General features: G+C 37.5%; 1 protein-coding gene across 4 annotated transcripts in view; it reads left to right on the forward strand.

The window, feature by feature from the left end:
• col7a1l (collagen type VII alpha 1-like) overlaps positions 1–20,441 on the forward strand; it is a 156,546-nt gene that overhangs the window by 19,753 nt on the left and 116,352 nt on the right. For all 4 annotated transcript variants that reach the window (XM_088645415.1, XM_088645416.1, XM_088645417.1 and 1 more), the window contains exons 3-18: positions 1,270–1,450; positions 1,819–1,978; positions 2,363–2,456; positions 3,270–3,443; positions 3,700–3,863; positions 6,210–6,339; positions 6,440–6,556; positions 7,227–7,382; positions 8,724–8,840; positions 10,179–10,325; positions 13,693–13,812; positions 15,962–16,120; positions 16,244–16,363; positions 17,338–17,487; positions 18,829–18,966; positions 19,675–19,821. In XM_088645415.1, the coding sequence (XP_088501541.1) occupies positions 1,270–1,450; positions 1,819–1,978; positions 2,363–2,456; positions 3,270–3,443; positions 3,700–3,863; positions 6,210–6,339; positions 6,440–6,556; positions 7,227–7,382; positions 8,724–8,840; positions 10,179–10,325; positions 13,693–13,812; positions 15,962–16,120; positions 16,244–16,363; positions 17,338–17,487; positions 18,829–18,966; positions 19,675–19,821 (2,274 nt within the window). The remainder of the gene's footprint in view (positions 1–1,269; positions 1,451–1,818; positions 1,979–2,362; positions 2,457–3,269; positions 3,444–3,699; positions 3,864–6,209; positions 6,340–6,439; positions 6,557–7,226; positions 7,383–8,723; positions 8,841–10,178; positions 10,326–13,692; positions 13,813–15,961; positions 16,121–16,243; positions 16,364–17,337; positions 17,488–18,828; positions 18,967–19,674; positions 19,822–20,441) is intronic.

Raw genomic sequence — 20,441 nt, forward strand, 5'->3', positions numbered from 1 at the left:
CATCATCATCACATAACTTTCAATAACTGCCTATCCAATTCAAGGTCACAGTGGCTTAGAGCCTATCCCAGGAAGCATTGGGTACAAGTTACACACTGAATGGGATGCCAGTCCACTTGCGGACACACACAGACATACAGTACAGTAAATGCATACTGTACACACTCACACCAGTGCCAATGTATGTCTTTGGAGTGTGGGAAAATCCAGAGCCATTTAGATGTTATATTAAATCTATTTAAAGCATTTTTTTTGCTGGAAGCATTTCCTGTGCATTTGCTTTCTTGTGGTCGTCCTTTAAAATGAATGTCTACAAACATGTTAAAGAGATTATAACAATGAAAAATGGACTATATGTTTTAGAATGTTAGTTTGTTAGGAGACTATAATGCATGAACATTACCATTAGTGGTAGTAAAGGCTCGTAGAATATGAAGGTCTATTAATTATTTATGATCTTAATTAGTTTTCTTTATACAGCCACACAAATCTTGCAGGATTTCTACACAAGTGTCCCTTAGGATAAAATCCTTGCTTAGTTCTGCAAAACTGTCTTAGGAATCACACAGTGAAGATCATGCAGTAGGTTTTGACTACCACAAGAAAAGTAAAGAACTACTGTACATGAAGATATTCTGCAGGATAAGATATTCTGCAGGATATCTTAATGAGATTTTGGCTACATACAGTATTTATAGTATACAGGATTTCTGCAGTGGGCTGCTGTAGTACTGTATATTGTGGGAATCGTTGCTTTTGTCTGCTGGGAGGCTCCATGACAATTTACTGTGGGATGCCAAGGAAAAAAGACTAAATTACTGTAAAGGTCCTTATCCAAGTCTTAAGTGAAGTGTGCCCAGTAGATTTATTAATAATAAACAGTGAAAACATGGACCAGATGACATGGGTAGAAATGATATGAACAAGACACCCACTCATGTTGTTGAAGTTGAAACCCTGGCTTTTTTCTAGAAATGGCTGAATGAGATCCTTGAATCAATTAGCTATAGTAATAACTACCAAATGGGTTAAATGAGTTCTTATTTGCAATTGTTTTTGTACAAAATAACATAGATTGAGCATGGGAAACTATTGTAAAAATATGGACACATTAGTCAGTTATCATGATACAGTATATACTTGTCCAATGTCTCGCAGAAGTCAATAGTTTAATAATGATTTAAAGCAATTTGGAAGGAAAATTTTGATTATTCATGCACAATATCAAATGAATGCCAAATAACGTGGTTTTTATGTTTCTTTTTCTAGCCTGCCGCACGGCAGTTACAGCTGACATTGTTTTCCTGGTGGATGAATCATGGGGTGTTGGACCAGACAATTTCCAGCTTATTAAGGATTTTATAAGTGGAATCGTCAAGTCTTTCAGTGATAACATACTGGGTGAAGAAGGCATCCGCTTTGGTGTCACAGTCTACAGCGACATCCCAAGGTATGTAAGTGAACACAAATTAATGCCCAACTAACGACGCAAACTGCGTAGTGAGGACAAGAAGACAAGCGTAATTCCTCATCTCTAAAAAAAAGGTAATATTTAAGGTATGATCCTGCCTGAAAATAAAATCAAAATTTGAACCAGATCTGAGCTCAGGTTCAACCCCGATCTGATTAGTACAATGCAGCGGGAATTGAGATCAAGATCTGAGATCGGATAAGGATGGGATTCCACGCAGTACAAACAACCGCATAAAACAAACGTTAATCCCATCCGAGCGGAGCATTGGCATAACTAAATGATTACGTATTTCAACATCTGAAGTAAATTGAATTTCACTAATCCTTAAAGAAATTCTTTCCCAGAATGAGAATAGCCCTAACTGACTACTCAACTGTCGATGAAGTGCTGTCTGCGGTGCGTGATCTTCCATATGAAAGTGGGAGCCCCAAAACGGGAGCCGCTCTGGAGTTCCTGGTGGATTCAGTGTTCAGCTCTGCCATTATCAGAGATGATGCTCCAAAGGTACAGTGCCCTGCATCTAACTGGGACATTCTCACGCTATGCAATAAATAGCTTCTTAAATGGTCCAGTATGTTTAAATGGGATATCTGAGTAATTTAGAGAATTTTAAAGGTATCATTTTGTTACCACCCGATTGAATTGAAAATACATGCAATATTCTAAAAACGTTTATACATCCCCCTGGTACAGTTCATTAAGACTTAAAATTGGGTTACCCTGCTTTGAAATACTGTATATATAATAGTCAATTCAATTTCAATTAATCTGAATATTCAGTCTATTGTTTGGTGATAGCAGAATGCATGTTCTAGATGTGAATAGAAGTGAATGTAGCATAGCTGAGATCTGTATTATGATGTTTCCTTCGTTGTTGTTTTTTTGCAGATCGTAATTTTAATAATCAATGATAAATCAACAGATTTGATTGAGGAACCAGCAAAGGCATTGCCAGACAATGGAATTACAGTATTTGCAGTGGGTATGTTTGTTTCCAAAGCTCCTGGTTTTTATTGAATGGGCTAAATAAAAGTGGGGGAAATGTAGCATAGCAGAATAACACTGGCATGTCTATTTTGTTTATTAAATTGGTTCAAAACTTAAACTGATTCTAATGCTAGTTCTGGTTGGGGAAAAGTACAACACAATAGACAAAGAGCACTTCATCGTTATAATTTCTCATCAATGTTTTGAAATACTTTCATACCTGGGCATGATTGCAGACTCATTAATTGCCTAACAATTGTGTTTTTTCTGACACCTTTATTTAAGGCAGCTTCCAGAAGGTGCTGTAAATATTACAACATATTTATTTTCATAAAATGTGTTAAAGCATGTCTTTACAGCATTTAAAATAACACTATTCACTTAGGAACAAGTAATAGGTTTATTCCATGCTAAAAAAGAGAAGAAAGAAAACTTACAACTTACACCTGAAGAAGGCTCCACAGCCAAAACATTGTGCTTTCTTTCTTCTCTTTTCAGCATGGAATAAACCTATCACTTGTTCCTTTGCAGCCTACACATGCTGATGCAGCTACCCACCTGAACTACTCATTAAGTACGTACCTTCCTGGACACAGAATTCAAAACCAAAGAGCTTCCTATGAGGGTGATAAAAAGATCGGTGGTAGTGGTGGAAAGTACAAAAAAATCATATTCCTTTCTTTGTTACTTGCTTTTCCATAACCACTTTATTATTCAGAAAATGGGCAAAGCACCATGTTCATATGCAATTGACTTATTTTAGAATCATTTAAGGAGGCATTTGGGTGTGTTTATTTTATTGTTTCAGGAATTAAAGAGGCAGACAAGAAAGAGCTGAAGAAAATAGTCTCTGAACCTTTTGAGGAGCATCTTCTGTTTGCTGAGGACTTCAATCGTCTTAGCAGTCTCTTGCCTAAAATCTCTCGGCGGGTTTGCTTTACAGCCTCAGAACCTCCACGACCTATCAAACAGACCAAGCAGGGTATTCACAATCATCAACATTCGACGTCTTACCAGAAATTATGATGTAGCCTGGGTAGTCAAGATAATGGAGAGTAATAGCTCAGCATGACAGAAGATACCAATTATGCTCTGACAATTAAGTGTAATTTTTTCAAACACTTAGACCAGATTTGTGAACAATGAATGGTATACATTGGAAGAACATGCTGTGTACCCATCAACATGTTTTTCTTGTTTGGTTGTTTGATGATAAGTGTACTCTTTCTTTTCTGAAGTGGAAGACAAAGTTATTGGGCCAAAAGACCTGGTTGTCAATGAGCTGAGTTACAGCTCTCTGAGACTGACGTGGACCCCTGCTACAGGAGACGTCACCGGATATCAGCTGACTATCAGTGCTCTCAGTGCCAGTGGACAGCCACTTTCAGGGCAAGAGGAACAAGTGGGTATCAGGGTTTTCTCAAAACTGGAGAAATAGTCACTGGTTGTCTGCTTGGTTCATATTTTAAATCAACCCATAACACAACACCAGAGGCTTCTCATAAGGTTAGCACAGACTTCCTTTCCCTCCTTCAACTATGATTTAATCTGTCAGATAAATCTAAAAAAAAGGAGGAATGTGCTGATAAACTACTAATTACAGCATGATCCCCAGCCTTTTCCTTGATTTTAAATGTACCAGTCACCGATAATGTGAAAGTTCTTTTGAGAACAGCAATCATATACATTATGTATCACAAGAAGGGTAGTATTATTTAGTCATATGTGAGAGATAACTGAACTTATTTGATATGTTGTCACTGTATGAAATGAATCTCCATAGCTATGGTACATATTGAACAGATAATGCCACAGTAGTATATGTGCAATAATGATAACCTAGCACATGTATCCCATTAACAAAATAAATTAGCCTATGAAAAAGTGCTTTTGAGTTCTTGTTTTTTCCCTAACCACCAATGACTGGTAGTTAAAGAACATCCAGTAGGAAAATAAAGGAACAGACAGGGAATGCAACCTTGTAATTAACATACAGTGACACCATACACTCAGACAAGTGCAAGTGCTACTCTTCTTGTTATACATTTCTTTAAAAGGATCCCTGTCGTTGATATCCAAAAGATTAATGCATGCCAAAAGAGAACAATAGCAGATTTGCTTTCTATTACTCTGTTAAAATGCTTAATTCAAACCTTTAGCAGCTGTTACTCTTTGGGATAGGGAGTCACAGGTGGAAACACCATATTTATACTGTAGGTCATATTTTTAGGGAGAAGAAAAATGGCATTCAAAAATCCTAATAATTGAATTCACTGATAATTCTTTCACTTAAAGTTTGTTCACAGAGTGTACTTAACTCTTCATAGATGCTACTGTACCATCTGAAACTTCTCCTTAGCTCCTTGGGCACGCTCATGAGTGGCCATTTTTAAATGTGTTTTAAGGGTTTCCAGACACAGGTAGGTTTTTGGAAAAAGGTTTTGTCTTATTTGTCCACTTTTCTGTACAAGGATACCCTTTGCTGTTACCTAATTCTCCCGCTAAACAATCATTCTAATCTTGGCCTCTTGAGAGAGTGGGAATGGGTCTATTGGGCATGGAATCTTACTGGTTACTGGTGCTGATGTGGTCAATTCTTTATTGCATGGTGCACCTATCACAGCTGTCTTGACTTAATTCTAGGGGTTTAAGGGGGTACCCTTGTTCATTGGTACAAGAATGCATTGGGAGGGAGCTGTTTTGTTCTGATTGCGAAAACTTGTAAATGAATAGAAATTGAGAAACACAAAAATTCTCAAAAAATGGAAAATAATTAAAGTGGAGTTTACAGCGGTGCTAACCCTCTTGTGTAAGTAGCGTGAGCCTTTATTAACATAGCAAGAAAGAAGTACTGCCACCTTCCACCATAATTAAGGAAGGCTTTAAGATTAGTTTTTGTTAATTACCTCTGAAGCACAAATTAATTGAGAGCAATACATGTATAAAGTGGCTGTGAATAAGTTGCTAAATAGATTTAAGTGTTCAGTTGCTAAGAATGAAAATTTACTCTTGGAAGCATTTCAGCAAACTGACTATAGTCACTAAGGGATTCCAATTTCAAACTGTGGGTCCGGGAGTTTAGGACAAATGTACGCCTTTCAAGTAAACAGTTTATTATTTGTTTTTAGAAATACAAAACAGACTATGTTTCGTGTTCACATGCACGCATGTGTATTCACAAGCACCATCGAGTAGAACAAAAAACAATCATGCAATGATTTCCTGAAAGAAATCAAAAGTACAGTATGTTACAGTATTTGCGCCTTTCTTTGTTTTGTGCTCTCCACAACACATTTGCTTAAAAACCTCTTACTGTATGTGTTAAAATTCAATCGGCTTAAAATTGCAGTTGTACTTTAAGCATGTAAGTAAATAATTTTAAAAGCAATCAGTATTAAGTACCAATTAAGATGGTAATGTCATGGGTGGAGCAGTGGCTCTGTGGCTAAGGATCTGCACCTGTGGCTGGAAGGTTGCTGGCTCAAATCCCGCAGCCGGCAGAGGAATACTACTCCGTTGGGCCCCTGAGCAAGGCCCTTAACCCCAACTGCTCCAGGGGCGCTGTACAATGGCTGACCCTCTGCTCTGACCCCCAGCTTCTCTCCCTGTCTGTGTGTCTGTCTCATAGAAAGCAAGCTGGGGTATGTGAAAAGATGAATTCCTAATGTGAGAAATTGTATAGGGCTAATAAAGTGATGTTATTATATTAACTGACGACTGATAATCATGATTGTTGTCGTTTTGGTAGATTGATTTGAAGGGTGATGTGAGGACTGCACTTGTGACTGATCTCAAACCCACCACAGAGTACTTATTCACAGTCCACGCCGTTTATGCAGGTGGCAGAGGGGATTCAACAATTGTCAGAGCAAAAACAAGTACGTACAATATGGTTCAAATGGCCACAGTGATAACAGAGGGACCAAATATCTCTCCTGGCCTGTGTAAAGCTGATGGTGATCTGTTCACTTGTTTCAGCGCCAGTGCCCCAGGTAACTAATTTCCGAGTGATAGAAGAAGGGCTCTTTAGCCTGCGGTTGGCATGGACACCACCATTAGGAAGATTAAACGGCTACAAAATCTTCATTCCTCGAGGTAAGAAAATTACCTCTAATCTATTTTGCTTTAAGTAAACATTCTTAGCCTGGTTTTGTTTAAACCACAGAAACCAGTGTTCAGCTAATCATTTACTTACAATTGCAAGCAAGAGTTTCTTGTGTATTTTAATAACAATGGTTCTGTTCAAGGAATGTCAGTTTTTTACAAATTGTTCACAAAATACAGCTTCCTTCCTGCTTGTGTTTCAGATGTTTGGACCCTTATTGACATGAACTATTGATCAAAAAGAAGAAATTAGTCTAAAGTAGTTCTACTAGATTATGTGGGTCCGTTGGCCACCACTGGGCTCAGCAGTTAAATTGATGGACTAACATACTGCCTAAATACACTCTCAGATTGTAAAGGAAAAACCCTCTGGGTGATACTAAGGTGTGCTTATACCATTATCTGATATCTATAAATATTCTAAGATAAATATATATACAGACATATACAGTACATACAGTATTTATGAACCCTGTGCTAGAACAAAGCCACTTTCTCATGCAAGCTTTATCTGTGTGTGCTTTTCTTAAGGGACTATGCTCAACAGATACTGTGTGTTGTGTATTCTACTGTATATACTGTATTAGAACACTTAATCCGCAAACAAAATGCATAACAACTGAGTTTGTTCTGGTGTATGTTGATGTCTTAATCGTTTCAGCCAACCGGCCCGGACTGACATATGAGCAGGAGCTTAGTGGAGATGTTTCATCCCATGTCATTGACAGTCTAGAGGAAGACATGAAATACACTATCAGTATTTATGCTATTTACCCTGAGGGCACAAGTGATCCAGTATCTGCGACTGGCAGAACATGTAAGTCTCCTTACTTGAATCAAGAGCCGGTGATGGAATTAGTGTAGCTCTCAGCTACAGTGGAAAGAATGTATTGGCTGTTTATATTACTGGTAATCTGACAGTCAGTAGACACTTGAATATTAAAATATAGATGGTCTTGATCTAATCTTTTCTTTTAGACATAGTAATCTTTTATATGCTGCATTGTACTGCTTGCATTTTTTAAAGAATTAAGAAAGATGTAAACATGGAATAATAAACAATATGCGGACATTACATAAGCAGGGACAGGAACAGCTGACTTCAGTAAGTGGTTATGTCAGCAAGTGTCTGCGTTATAAAATGGCTTGATTTAAAAGTGGTGTGAATACTTTAGAGTTTAAAATGCTTCCCTGGGATTGAATCCAGCCTACAGAGCCTGCTGAGTGGAGTTTGAATATTCTCCCTGTGTCCACATTGGCAATCTCCAAGTACTGTACCCCTCAAAGACATGCTGTCTTGGTTAATTGGTGTCTCGGTATTGTCCCCATGTGTGTGTATAGTGTTCAGTACGTTGGACTGGCCTCCTGGCCAGGGTGTAGTCCCATCTTGTACATTCAAGGATTGGCTCCAGGCTGTCATGACCCCTTTCAGTAGAGGTGTTCATTGGGATTCTTATTTGTGCTGATCTGACAGTACAGCAGGCAACACAGTACGACAGAAAACACCACACATTGTAGACAGTACATTACAAAACAGTAAATACTGTAATAACAGTAACAACCAGCATAATAAATATGCTGGATGGAGTGAATCTCACTGATTGATGGTAAATCACATCCTATAGTCCACACCCCTTTGTAGTGCATCTTTGTCATGCATGGTAGTATTCCTGTATACTGTGAAACCACTTGTGTGGACACTTTCCATGGTGCTGTAGTGGAAGTTCATGGATAGCTTTTCTTTAATCACCGCAGAAAGTGCAGGTGCTCTTGTGCCTTTTTCAGACTGGCTACAGTGTTGTGAGACCAAGCCAAGTCGGTGGAGGAACACATTTAATAAGAGATGAATGGGTATTATTAATGGGTATTAATTGATTAAATTAGTTTTCAATTACAACCTTTATCTCTGGTGATGTGTACTGTATCACAGTCAACAGCTTCTTGCTTCTTCTTGCTTTCAAATATACATTTTCCTCCTTAAATGCACATTGAGAGTCAGCTGTTCCCAGGTTTGTCCACAGGGTGTCAGAATACAATAAAGAATTTTTTGGTTGCCTGGGATAGGGTCCTGCTGAATAATAAATCTTGCTCACAAAGTTGTTTCACCTACAGAAGGTTTAATTGGTGAACTTTGTTTTGTGTATCATTTTTGGAAAAGTGAAGTTAGTTCCTGTGAAGAGCCTAACCCTGCAGAACGCCACCACAGATACTATACAGGCCAGATGGTCACCAGTCAAAGGTGCTTCAGGATATCGACTTACCTGGTCCTCCTCAGGTACCTGTATACTGTATATCGCAAATAGAAACTGTCACCTGCTCCCCACAATGTGATTTTCTTTCATGTTATAGGTGGTTTTAAGCATATTTTTATTATCCATTTGTTATTTTTTGTTCATTTGAATTTTCAAACATACAGTAAATTAAGAAACAGAAACCAAACATCAACATTACAGTGTCAATACAGTCAAATACAGTAATTGTTGTCCAAAGCTAATGTAACATTAGAACAAGTAAATGTTTATTCCATGCTGAAAAGAGAAGAAAGGAAACACAACATTTTGGCTGTGGAGCCTTCTTCGCACCCGAATTAGCTGACACAGGTACCTACGTGAACTACTTCATGTAACATTAGTTAAGTACACTTCAATATGGGATACACTTTATGTGTATTTACTATTTTAAGAAACAAGCATATTTCTAATAGTTGTGGAAATCCCTTCTCCAGATTTGATCGTTTTAGGATTTACTTTATTAATTCTAACTCTTATACATTTTGAATTCACATTATGCTGAAATGTGAGTATCCATTAATTATCTGGTACAATGTCTGGGTTTATCCAGATCAGTAGAATTGGTTTTTCTCACTGCTATGAAACCAGCAAAAAGCAGTCTTCTCTGATTTAAAGGAAAGGTAACCAAGTTATCATTATTCAACAAGCACAGGCAAGGATCTGGTTCGAAATACATGTCAATTAATTTGCCCAGCATAGTACAGACGTGAGTCCAGAGGTTGTGGTTAATGGGACAGACCCAACACATGTGAAACAGAGTGCCTACAGAGTTGGTTTAACATCATGTACATTGGGCCTGTACTTAGTCCTGTTATGAACCGTTTGTATGGTGTGGCATACTTTCTATGTATCAATTTAAAATGATTAAGCTGGTGAATGAGATATTTAGAGGATGAAATGAGACTGTCCAAATCATTGCCCAGTTTGGGCGCAGTCCACCCCTTTTTCATCTCATTATTCCCATATGGTTTCTATTAGGAGTATGTTCTTCCACTCTCCATATTTGCTACTGATATTTGAGATTTGCTAACTGGATCAATCAAACTTATCATTGTATGTTTTGGTAGGGACATTTTTCATGGCACAAGCCATTTATACATGGATAGGCTAAGAAGCATTCACATTTGCAGTGGAATTACACTTACATAGACAAGTCATTTGCCCACGGTTTGTCCACATGAAAAATCAGGCTCAAACATCACACATCTGTAATAAATTTTGTTTTGTTCTCTAGAAATAACCCCCCCCCCCCCAAACCATTCAATGTTAGTTAAGTACAGCAATATCATTTAACTATTTAATGTTATGTTTTCAACTTGTAGAGGGGTATATAGAGAATGTTAACCTGGGTGAAACCTACACCTTCTACATGATCCAGGGGCTTCAACCAGGGACAGAGTACACTGTCACAATCAACCCCATCTTTGTGGACATTGAAGGACCTGTCACCACAGCAAAAGCTAAAACATGTAAGTCAAAACCATTTCCTTAGACAGTTAATGTAAGATGATATACCTTTACTGTATTTTTGATGCAAAGGTGTTTGATGCAATTCACTTCCTATTTAAAGAGTTTCTTGGTAATCCGCATTTCGGTTCATTACTGATGCCTTTCACAGGTTTTATTAGCTTGGGGTTAGAGATCTGTTTCCATTCTGGATGTTTCAATTTTATTTCTCTTGTTGCTGAACATCAGATACCATCTGCTGTAAAGTACCAGTGTTAGCTGGGATTATTACCACAATACCGAATACCAGGGGTATCCTAAACTCCACAAGAAAAAAAAAATGCTGAAACTTAAGAATTGTCCTTCTTAACATGTTCCCTGTTAAGGTCAATTGTATCTCCCAGGTGTGTGAAAATTTCTTGCCGTGTCCTCCAAATCTATTCATACCCAGCAATAGAAACAGGAACAATAAACATCAAATTACAGAAAGATTACTGTTTGAATAGTGTTTCTTGCTTATGAAATCCTAAAAATGTTATAGTATACAGTAAGACTTAATGGCATTGCATACAGTAATAATAAAAAGTTGTATTTATCATAAATACTGTAATTAATTTAAGTCCAAAAAACTCAAGGGTCACATTTATTCACATCCCTGTAGTTAGTGTTTTGTAAATCCTCCTCTGACAGGGATTACACTAACTTTAGTGTGCTATGAGTCTGTGGCACTTCAGATGGGAACTTAATGCAAATTCCTTCATGTAGAATTGTTCTTAATCCTTCAGACACTTTTGGTTTCCATTTGTGTATTCCATCTTGAGTTACAATCACAAATGTTATTGTTTCATTTGTCATTCAAATGCTGTTTGTCAGGTGTAACAAACAGACCTTTTTAGTTTGCAGTATTTCTTGCAATTCAGGTATGAATGCCACATTCATGTTGACAATTTTTCTACATGTTGTATACTGAGGTTCCTACTTTGTATATACTGTAGATCTTTTGCCTTTGGATTTACTGTACAGTTGCCTCCCAACACAATTTGTTTCACAGATATCAATGTGTTCTATTCCTAGCATGGTTGCCATTATACCAGTAGCCTTAAAGTTCTTAAATGGACACTTCAGAAAGTGATAGAGTTAGGGCCATGATGATGCATGTTACTTGCTGAATGTTTTCTACGTGCTACCTTCTTTCATACCCCAGAGAAACAGAAAACCTACAGAGTTATATAGTGTTACAGTATATACTGTAAAGGAACAGGTAAAGGTTTCATTCCACGCTGAAAGGTTTCAGCTGTGGAGCCCTCTTCACAAGACACCTGAACCTGAACACAGCCTTTACCTGTTCCTTTGCAGCCTATGCATGCTGATGCAGCTACCTACTCAACACTCAGAGTGTTAAGGTATAATTGTTTTTGTTGAATTTTACCTTGTTTGAAGTGTGAATAAATATGACCGCTTTATTTTCTGGAATTCATTAATTTATGACACATATGATTTCACTCTGTGCAATGCTGTTATTACAGAAATATAACAAAATTACACTTTTTTTTAAAATGAGACACATCATCCAATCTGTAACTCATTTTTCTGTATAATGTTTTATCATGTTCCTCTTTTTTTTCAAAGGTATGACTACATTTGGAGAGTACTGTATGCCCCAAAAGGTGTTTGTCACTCATGTGTTATGTGAATAAAATGACTGCTTGTGGTAGCATAAAATCTCATGCAAATTACAAGAGAAGCCAGATGTAAAACATACAGTATACTTTACTCCATTTACCCAACATAAAACTCCGAACAGTGTACGTTAAGCATGCAGCTTCTTGGATCATTCTATCTGGTGGGGATTCCTGGGGTTCTATCCTATTTTTTCCTTTATCCAATCAAAATCAAAGCCAGCTTTGCACCGATTTGCTTTCCCACAAAGTTCAGAAATACAAGGTTGTACTGCACATTGAACTGTAGATGAATTAATTGTGATTGCACTGCTGTCTGAAGCTATTGATTTATTATTGTAATCAACTATGTAGCGGGGCTGCTGGTGCATTGGCAGGTGCTACTCATCAGTGGTGGGTGAAGTAGATGCTCACTCATCTGTGAAGCACTTTAGGATCCTTCTGGATAAAAAGTACTGTAGAAATGCACAGAGTTAGCATCTTCAGCAGGATAATAAAGATATCTATGCCATGAAATTGCATGCCCTTGGCAGTTGCCTGCATTGCTTATGTATTGAAATCAAAGTATTTCATCATGGGAATCATAATACTGCTAATACAGTACAATAAACCTATGGGTGTAGAGTATAAAAAAAAAACTTTATAAAACGACGAGTGCAGTTTAACTACAGTACAAGTGCATTGACTTCCTTTGATTAATTCATTCCAACTTTTTTTTTCCCTTTGCTTCTTCACAAGTAAAGCAGAGAGGTTTTTGTAATTGGCTATTTCTAATGCTTTTATTCCACAACATATGGCTTTAGCTACAGGTATGGTATGAGACCATGGGAATGTATTCTGAGTGGAAGTGTGAGTCAGCCCAAGGAATGAATCACATTCCCTTGAAAGTTGGAAATAAGTGAAGTTGGTGCGCTTAGAAGCTTAACTGTATTTATTTGAAGTAAAAAAGAATTGTTGCCAGCCTGGTTTCAAATCCTGAAAGAACAGACTCTTTATAGTCAAAGAGGAGAACAATTGTTTCCTTCAAGTTTTCTTTTATTCTTTGTAAACTAATTTTATTAGTGTTTGGTTCTTTATATGAGAGACATTAGAAGCACAAGAAATGCATATTGGAACCAATAGTACTGTATGTGGTGTGTTTTGAATGCCTCTCAATATATTATTGTGTGGCGTGGTGAATTGCATACAATATTATCCCAAAGATTAAATTCAAAATGTATTTGTTTTGCAAGCTCAGGGGGAAAAGGGATGATTTGTCACAGACGAAAGTACAGTACGTGACAGACAAATTGTTCTGTGACAGATGACCAGCTCTCACTGAGCTTTAGACATTTTAAACAAGAAATACTGGGGCTTGCAAAGAACAGATAAGAACCACAGCTGCATTATCGTCCATTGTGTGGACAGAATCTCTGATTTAATTTAATTTTCGTTAAATTGCCACCAAACTCTTCCAATTAAAAATGCGTGAAACGTGAAACTTAATTGTATGAACCCAAACGTATGAACCCAAAGCTGGTCTTTGTGGTATAGATTGGCTTTTGAGGATTCAGCATTTGTGTACAAAGACTATAAAATCAATGCATTATATCTTGTTTGAAAGCCTAATCACAAAGAAAACATGACTTGTAGGAATCATGTATTTTGTTTAGTACACAAGAAAGGTTACTGTTTACTAGTAATGTAACTTTTTTGGTTTGTATTGTTTTAGTGGAAAGCAGTGCAGTACAGAATGTAAAAGCTTCTGCAGTCAGTACAAATAGTGCCTTGATATCCTGGAATGCTGTACCGGGGGCAACAGGTTACAGACTGGCATGGGGCCCAACTACAGGTAATGTCCACATCCATTCTGAATAAAGTTAGCTAAACAGCACATGAAAAAGTTATTTTTAGGAAAAGCATACAACCAGCAGTGATTGATGTCATAGATTTCTTTCTTCATATCAACTGTTATTATCATTGAGCATCGGTGACTTCCTTTTCAGAGGCATGTGTTGACAGGCAGGTGACCCAAGAAGACATTAAATTGCTCCATGTTGTCCAGGAAATACTTCTGTATCATTCTCTGTTGACTTAGCAAAAACAGCTTTTTTGCATAGTGAAAAGATGAACCCTTCAAGTTTAATAAATTGAAATAAGAAATGCATTTGACATTTTCTGTTGTTGGTTTTGTTGTGTTCCATTTCTAAAGCTGTCATCATTATGCTAGGAAATTAAAGGTTTGTGTACCTTCTACTCAGTTTTCTAATTTAATACAATTTATGCAGTATGTAATTAATATATTATCAATGCTTTCAAGCAAGGGATTAACACAATGCAATTTTACACTTTAGTGATGTTTTCAGGCAGTTTTCTGTTTAGGGATCTGTTTTCTTTCCATTGTGTCAAGATGTTAAGAACATTTTCAACCGTCTTGGGCTGACAGACAAGAAATGAGAGGACATCTCCGTCCTTTGCTAGTAAGAAGTACTGAAAGATGTGATGGATTTTCTGAGATATCCACATCTCTAAATTACCAGTATGATACGATTTTCCCTCCTGCCAGCCCACAATAACTATGACTCACTGAGTCAAAAATAGTGCTGCAAGGACAGCAATGAACTGCCTCTCCTTTTGATGTCACAGCAGAGCTTTCAAGGGTAAAAAAGTCCTTTGAAGGCAGTCATAACAGTCAACTGTGTAAAGGATTTGATTCAAATATTAGCTCCTTCAAATTCTGATTGATGTGGCTAAGTCAATCTGAAAGAAACTGATGACTTGATAATATAATCTTTTGATAACTTTTGTCTCTTTCTGGATAGATATTAAAAAAAAAAAAACATTGCAATTCAGCTTAGTTCCTGTTTGCCCTCTTATGAATCCAAAGCCGGACCAAATAATAGCTGAACCAAAACATTGCTCTTTTATTGCTCAGTAACGTTTAGAAGAACAGCCCTGATTTGGGTAGAGAAACTGAGCATTTGAAACATTACACTAACATTAAACAGAGGCTGTTACATCCCAGTGTGTGGTCCATGTGTGTTTTTGTTGCTATGTTCCACACTTCCTGACTTTGATTGTTCTCCCTCCCCCATTGGACCATCATTACACCATTGTTTCTGTATTATGTCATCTTCAATTAACTCCCAACCAATCAGAACTCAGCTTATTCAGTATATAACTTGGAGGTTATCAGAATGAAGGGCCTTTTGCTTGACTTCAGTTCTGCTCAGCTCAGTTTCCTTTTGCTTGTGTTTTGTTTTGGCTTCGCTTCTCTATTTGTGTTAATTTCGCTTCGTGTGCGTGTGTTTTTGTATAGCTTTGGCTTTTGTTGGTTTGTGTTTGTCTCCTTGTACTTTAGTTTGTTTGTGTTTATCCTTTATTTCGCCATTACCTTGTCCAGACGTATTATATCAATCTCTGTGCTGTTTTGTATCCTATTTCTTGTGTCTACTCTTGTTTTCCCTTATTGGTATTCGTAGATCACTTGTGTATTTGTGTGAACCTTTGTGTATAGGGTTAGTTTAGATTGTCAGGTACATTCTGCACAAATAGTTGGTCTTTTTATTAGTAATGCTAGTTAGGACTGGTCAGTACCTTTTGTCTTGTATGGTTTTTGAGTAGTTAGTGAAGGTTAGCCAGGGCGTTAGAAGACGCCGAAGACTGAGTGTTTTGGATTTTGTTTTGGTAGTTAGGTCAGCTTTCCCTCACTTCATTAGCCAGCTGCATTTTGTTTATTTTATTTTCTTTCCTCTCTTGTTCTCTTTCCCTGTGTGTTATTGTGTCCTAATAACATACCAGTCACTTATTCACTTTAAAATCACTTTTGCACTGAAACTTGTTGTCATGCTTCCCAAGTCCCTCACCAGAAACCCACCTGCATCCAAAACCATCCTAAATGTTACACCCCTTTGCCCCTAGACCCTTGGGGTCGTAACAGAGCCGGTTTAAGGGATCCTTCGACAGTAATTGACAGCAAATAAATGTTATTGTCCTGACAGAGTTCTTAGGCAAAGACAGACCAAGACAGCTGGCGCTGAACAGTTCCACCACAGTGTACCAGCTGAAGAATCTAGTCCATGACACTGAGTATGTCCTTTCACTCTACGTGCTGTTTGGGTCCATTGTGGGACCGGGCATCACAGCCACCGTCAGAACATGTGAGTGCAACACAGTTTTTCGTTTTAACAAAACAAAATGTCTAGAGCTAGTTCCTTTTTATTTTAGGTCACTCGGAAGAAACATTGCTGTCTCATTCATGATGTTATACCTTATTGTTGCAGCACCTCTGGGCTATGTCTCCAACTTTAAGGTTACATCCTACACAAGCACTTCTATTACTGTGGAGTGGAGTCCTATTGTCGGAGCCACAGAATATAAAGTAACATGGACTGCTGGCAAAGGTAAATGCAACCTCAGTTTAGTATGTTTATTTACGCACACAGTTCATATTAAAGTATCATCCCCTTGCACTCCAAAACAGAGTTATCCAGTTTTTCCACACTATATCCAAAGCCACGATATCAACCTTATGTGTTATTACCTCCAGCAGGCCTTGAGTGATGCATAATTGTTTGCTTTTTCTATTCCTTCTCCACATTGTCTGGAAGATGTAGACAATGTGTTACCTTGAGGTCTTTTTCATAAGTAAGATTGGGATACAATGCAACAATGCAGCACCCTGCACTTAACTTCATTAAAAGGCAACTGCCAGGAGTATGCTTGGTCTTGTATTGTATCATAGAAGCTTTCCTAGTCAAAGTCCATTGTTCTAAAACTGGTAGAGTTCAATTATACTGTATATCAGCAATATACAATATACTGTAATATGGGGATTTAAACACCTGAGTGTTTAGAATAAAGAGTGCAATGTGAAGAGAGTTAATGAAGTAAAAGTGTTCACTACATGTAGTTACAGCAATACAATACAATATAAAGTATGTACAGTATTTAATAATTCCATTTCACAATTGAAAAAGGAAATTTCATTAAAAATTCATTTTAATGTTTTTTGCTTTCTATTTTATAAATGTTACATTCTGTAGTGCACTCAACTTTGCATCCTTAAAGCTATGATGTAAATGCATGCAAATTACATTATGAGGACAGGGGTCTGATAGAGTAACTACTATCTACTGTATTTATAGTATAGTTTATGAAATTATACAGTATTTTGAAACATTCATGCTATTTTAAATCCTTAAAATAATTTACTCCTAAAAAGGTAAATAATTTAAAGAATAGGACAATCGAAACAACTTTGAAAGACATTTCTTTATGTAAAAAGACTCTTTATGGTCTATCTTGTAAAACCACCTTATTGCTGCATCCCGTGCCCACACAAGGAATTAACAAGATAATCTACCTCTGGGCACAGACAGCAGCACCACTCAGAGCCAGTACTTGGAGCGCAATGTCCTGCACTACCGTATTGATGGGCTGGTTCCCGAGGCTATCTATACTATCAGTATCCATGCTGTGTATGGCAATACAGAGGGACCTGAAATAACTCTTTCACAGCACACAGGTCAGTATCTATTTAACAGAAGGTCTTCAATCACAATACTGTAGGTTCTCAGCTTTATAGAATAAAGTAGACTGAACCATTCATGTCATGTCATTTGCCAAACCACTTTATACCATATGGTGCCGGGGGAAGTCGGAGCCTACCTGGCAAGCAACGAGCGCAAGATGGGGTTCACCCTGGACAAGGCGCCAGTCCATCGCAAGCCAATCATACATGGGGACAATTTGGAGGCCACGGTAAAGGCCAAGGGGGAAAATTTGGCCCAGACACTTGGATAACTCCCTACTGTTATCAAGAAATGCCCGGGGATCTTTAATGATCACTGAGAGTCAGGACCTCGGTTTAACGTCTCATCCGAAAGACGGCGCCCACTACAGTATAGTGTCCCTGCCACTATACTGGGGCATTAGGACCCACACAGACCGCAGGGTGTGCGCCCCCCACTGGTCCCACTATCACCACTTCCAGCAGCAAACATAGCTTCCCAGGAGGTCTCCCATCCAGGTACTGACCAGGCTCAACCCTGCTTAGCTTCAGTGGGTAGCCAGCTCGGAGCTGCAGGGTGATATGGGTGCTGGCCCATTCATAAGTATAATATGTAAATAATGTGATGGAGAAAGTCCTTTTTTAGTAACTGTGGTCCAAGTTAATGACTATGGTATAGTATAGTATTTTTTCTTCACATTCTACCCTTCATTAGAAAAACAAGTCTATATCGGTCTGTGGGAGAATATTTCAACAAAGGAACTAGAACAGAAGAGGTTACCCCTTTTGTTTTAGCAAATGTCTGATTTTAGTGCTTGATTGACAGTGTAGTAGTTTGTGCTTCCTTCTTTAACATTCACTGCAGCTGTACAAACGTTTTTAACCACAGCTTTCACACAATGAGTGATACAAACTATTACCGTATTACTATTATCATCATTTATCGACTGTTGAAAGCACCGTTCTTTAGTTGGGTTTAAGTATGGGATTTGAAACGATGAGCACAACATCAGCTTAAAAATGTATAGTACAGTACATAATTAGCACACAAAGGAACACGGTTTTGAGCAGTGCAACTTCAGTTTTATTGGTGCTTATGCACTTATATAACACATTGACATACAGTATGGCTGACAAGGAAATAGTCTAAGGAGTTTTTTGATTAAATATTAACTTATACCTTTTTTTCCCTCAAAGATTTATTACCTGAAATAATTTTCAATAAATCTAAGTTGAACCAAGCATATAATATGGCAAACAGTCAATATGTTCTATTTTGTATATACGGTACTTAAAGCAGCAGCTTTTTCAACAAATGTTTAATTGGAAATAAAAATAAAAATGTTTTACACACAGCCTCTATGACAGACTCTGAGTTGATTCAGTCTGTGAAAGATGTGAAAGTGGTGGATATTGGGGTTAAGAGCTTCAAGCTGTCCTGGAAAAGAACTCCTGGAGTGTCTGGCTACAAAATCTCCTGGGTTCCTTTCAATGGTACGTTTATAATTCAAGTTGTATTATTGTTATCTGAATTTTCTCTTAATTTTTGATAATTTGGCTTCTGTGCACTTTATAAGTGATATTCAAGGATTTAATACTGTCGCAGTTGTCATTTTTCACAACGGAGGTTACATTTTGGCTAATAGCTACAGGTACTTCACAATCTACAGGTTTATGTGTACCTTATAGGTATTGGTGAATTTGTTTTTTTTTATATATTAATTTTATATATTTTATATATTTCTAAATTAAAAATAGAAAAAAACAAGTTTTAAGAAGACAATATACTTTACTTTATCTTAAATTCTTAAATGAGCTGGAAAAACGTATAAATGTAAAAAATAGCATGTTATTGGGTTTCAATTTCTATCTACCATGACCATGTGGTTACACACAACATGGCTTCATTTCAACACCTAATAGAAAATTATTCGGGTTAATATGGGGTTAAGTTGTATTTTCTCTTGTGAGAAACATCTCATTTGCTCTTGTGAGAAACAGACTCATGAGTTTCAGTGATGAAGCTATTGCAAATCTAAATGCATAATGGACTTATCGAGTTTAAGTATGGGATGCATATAAATGCTGTATACTTTAACACTCATTTGGAAGATTAAAAACCCTAGATGGGAAGATTGAATGTGTACAGTATTTTGTTGTACAAAGCATTCCATCACAGAAATGCACACTGTTTCTCATTAGGTGGTCCCGAAAAGAGCAAACTTGTTTCCATGTCTACAACATTTTTTACAATTGCGGGGCTGCAGGAAAGTTCTGCCTACAAGATTCAAGTCTCTCCAGTGGTTGGACAGCAGGAAGGAAGCCCTGTTCTCCTCACAGCCAGGACACGTGAGTCTAGCCAGTGGATGTAGGATTGATCGTAGCACTGGAGATAGGAAAATAGGAACTTTTTTTTAATGATCTGTTTGAATAATAGATAAGTAGATAGCTTAGTAACCTACCAGCTGTGTACCAAATCACTAGTTTACAAAACATTTAAGGAATTCAATGTGAATTAACCATGACAAATTCTTTCAGACCAGTCTTCTGACAGATCTACTGGCAGATGCCTGATTTAAGAATGAATCAGAAAATAAAAATCTTCTTTAAACAGTAGCTTCCTGCCAACATTTCTTCCTTTGTATGTACCCCCAAAACCTTGGTAACGCACTTTAGCTTGACAGACTTTACCCTTAGGGTAGTTGCAAGGGTTTGCATGTACAGAACCAAAACCCACTGCAACCACAAAGGGATGCTTTATAATGCTTGTCTTTTCAGACACCACAACAAAACAGCCCTTAAAAACTCCAACTACCACCACTCCCATACACATTCTTTATACAGTAGACCAAACAAAAGCCCAATTGTACTCATGGAAGGATCTCTCACCCTTTACCACTTATCAAATAATTTAGTAAATCACCCCTAGTTTGGCTATTTACAGGTATCGGTCATACAGTGGCCTCTAT

This window comes from Lepisosteus platostomus, chromosome 9 (assembly GCF_059453375.1).
Source record: "Lepisosteus platostomus isolate fLepPlt1 chromosome 9, fLepPlt1.hap1, whole genome shotgun sequence".
Classification (NCBI taxonomy): domain Eukaryota; kingdom Metazoa; phylum Chordata; class Actinopteri; order Semionotiformes; family Lepisosteidae; genus Lepisosteus; species Lepisosteus platostomus.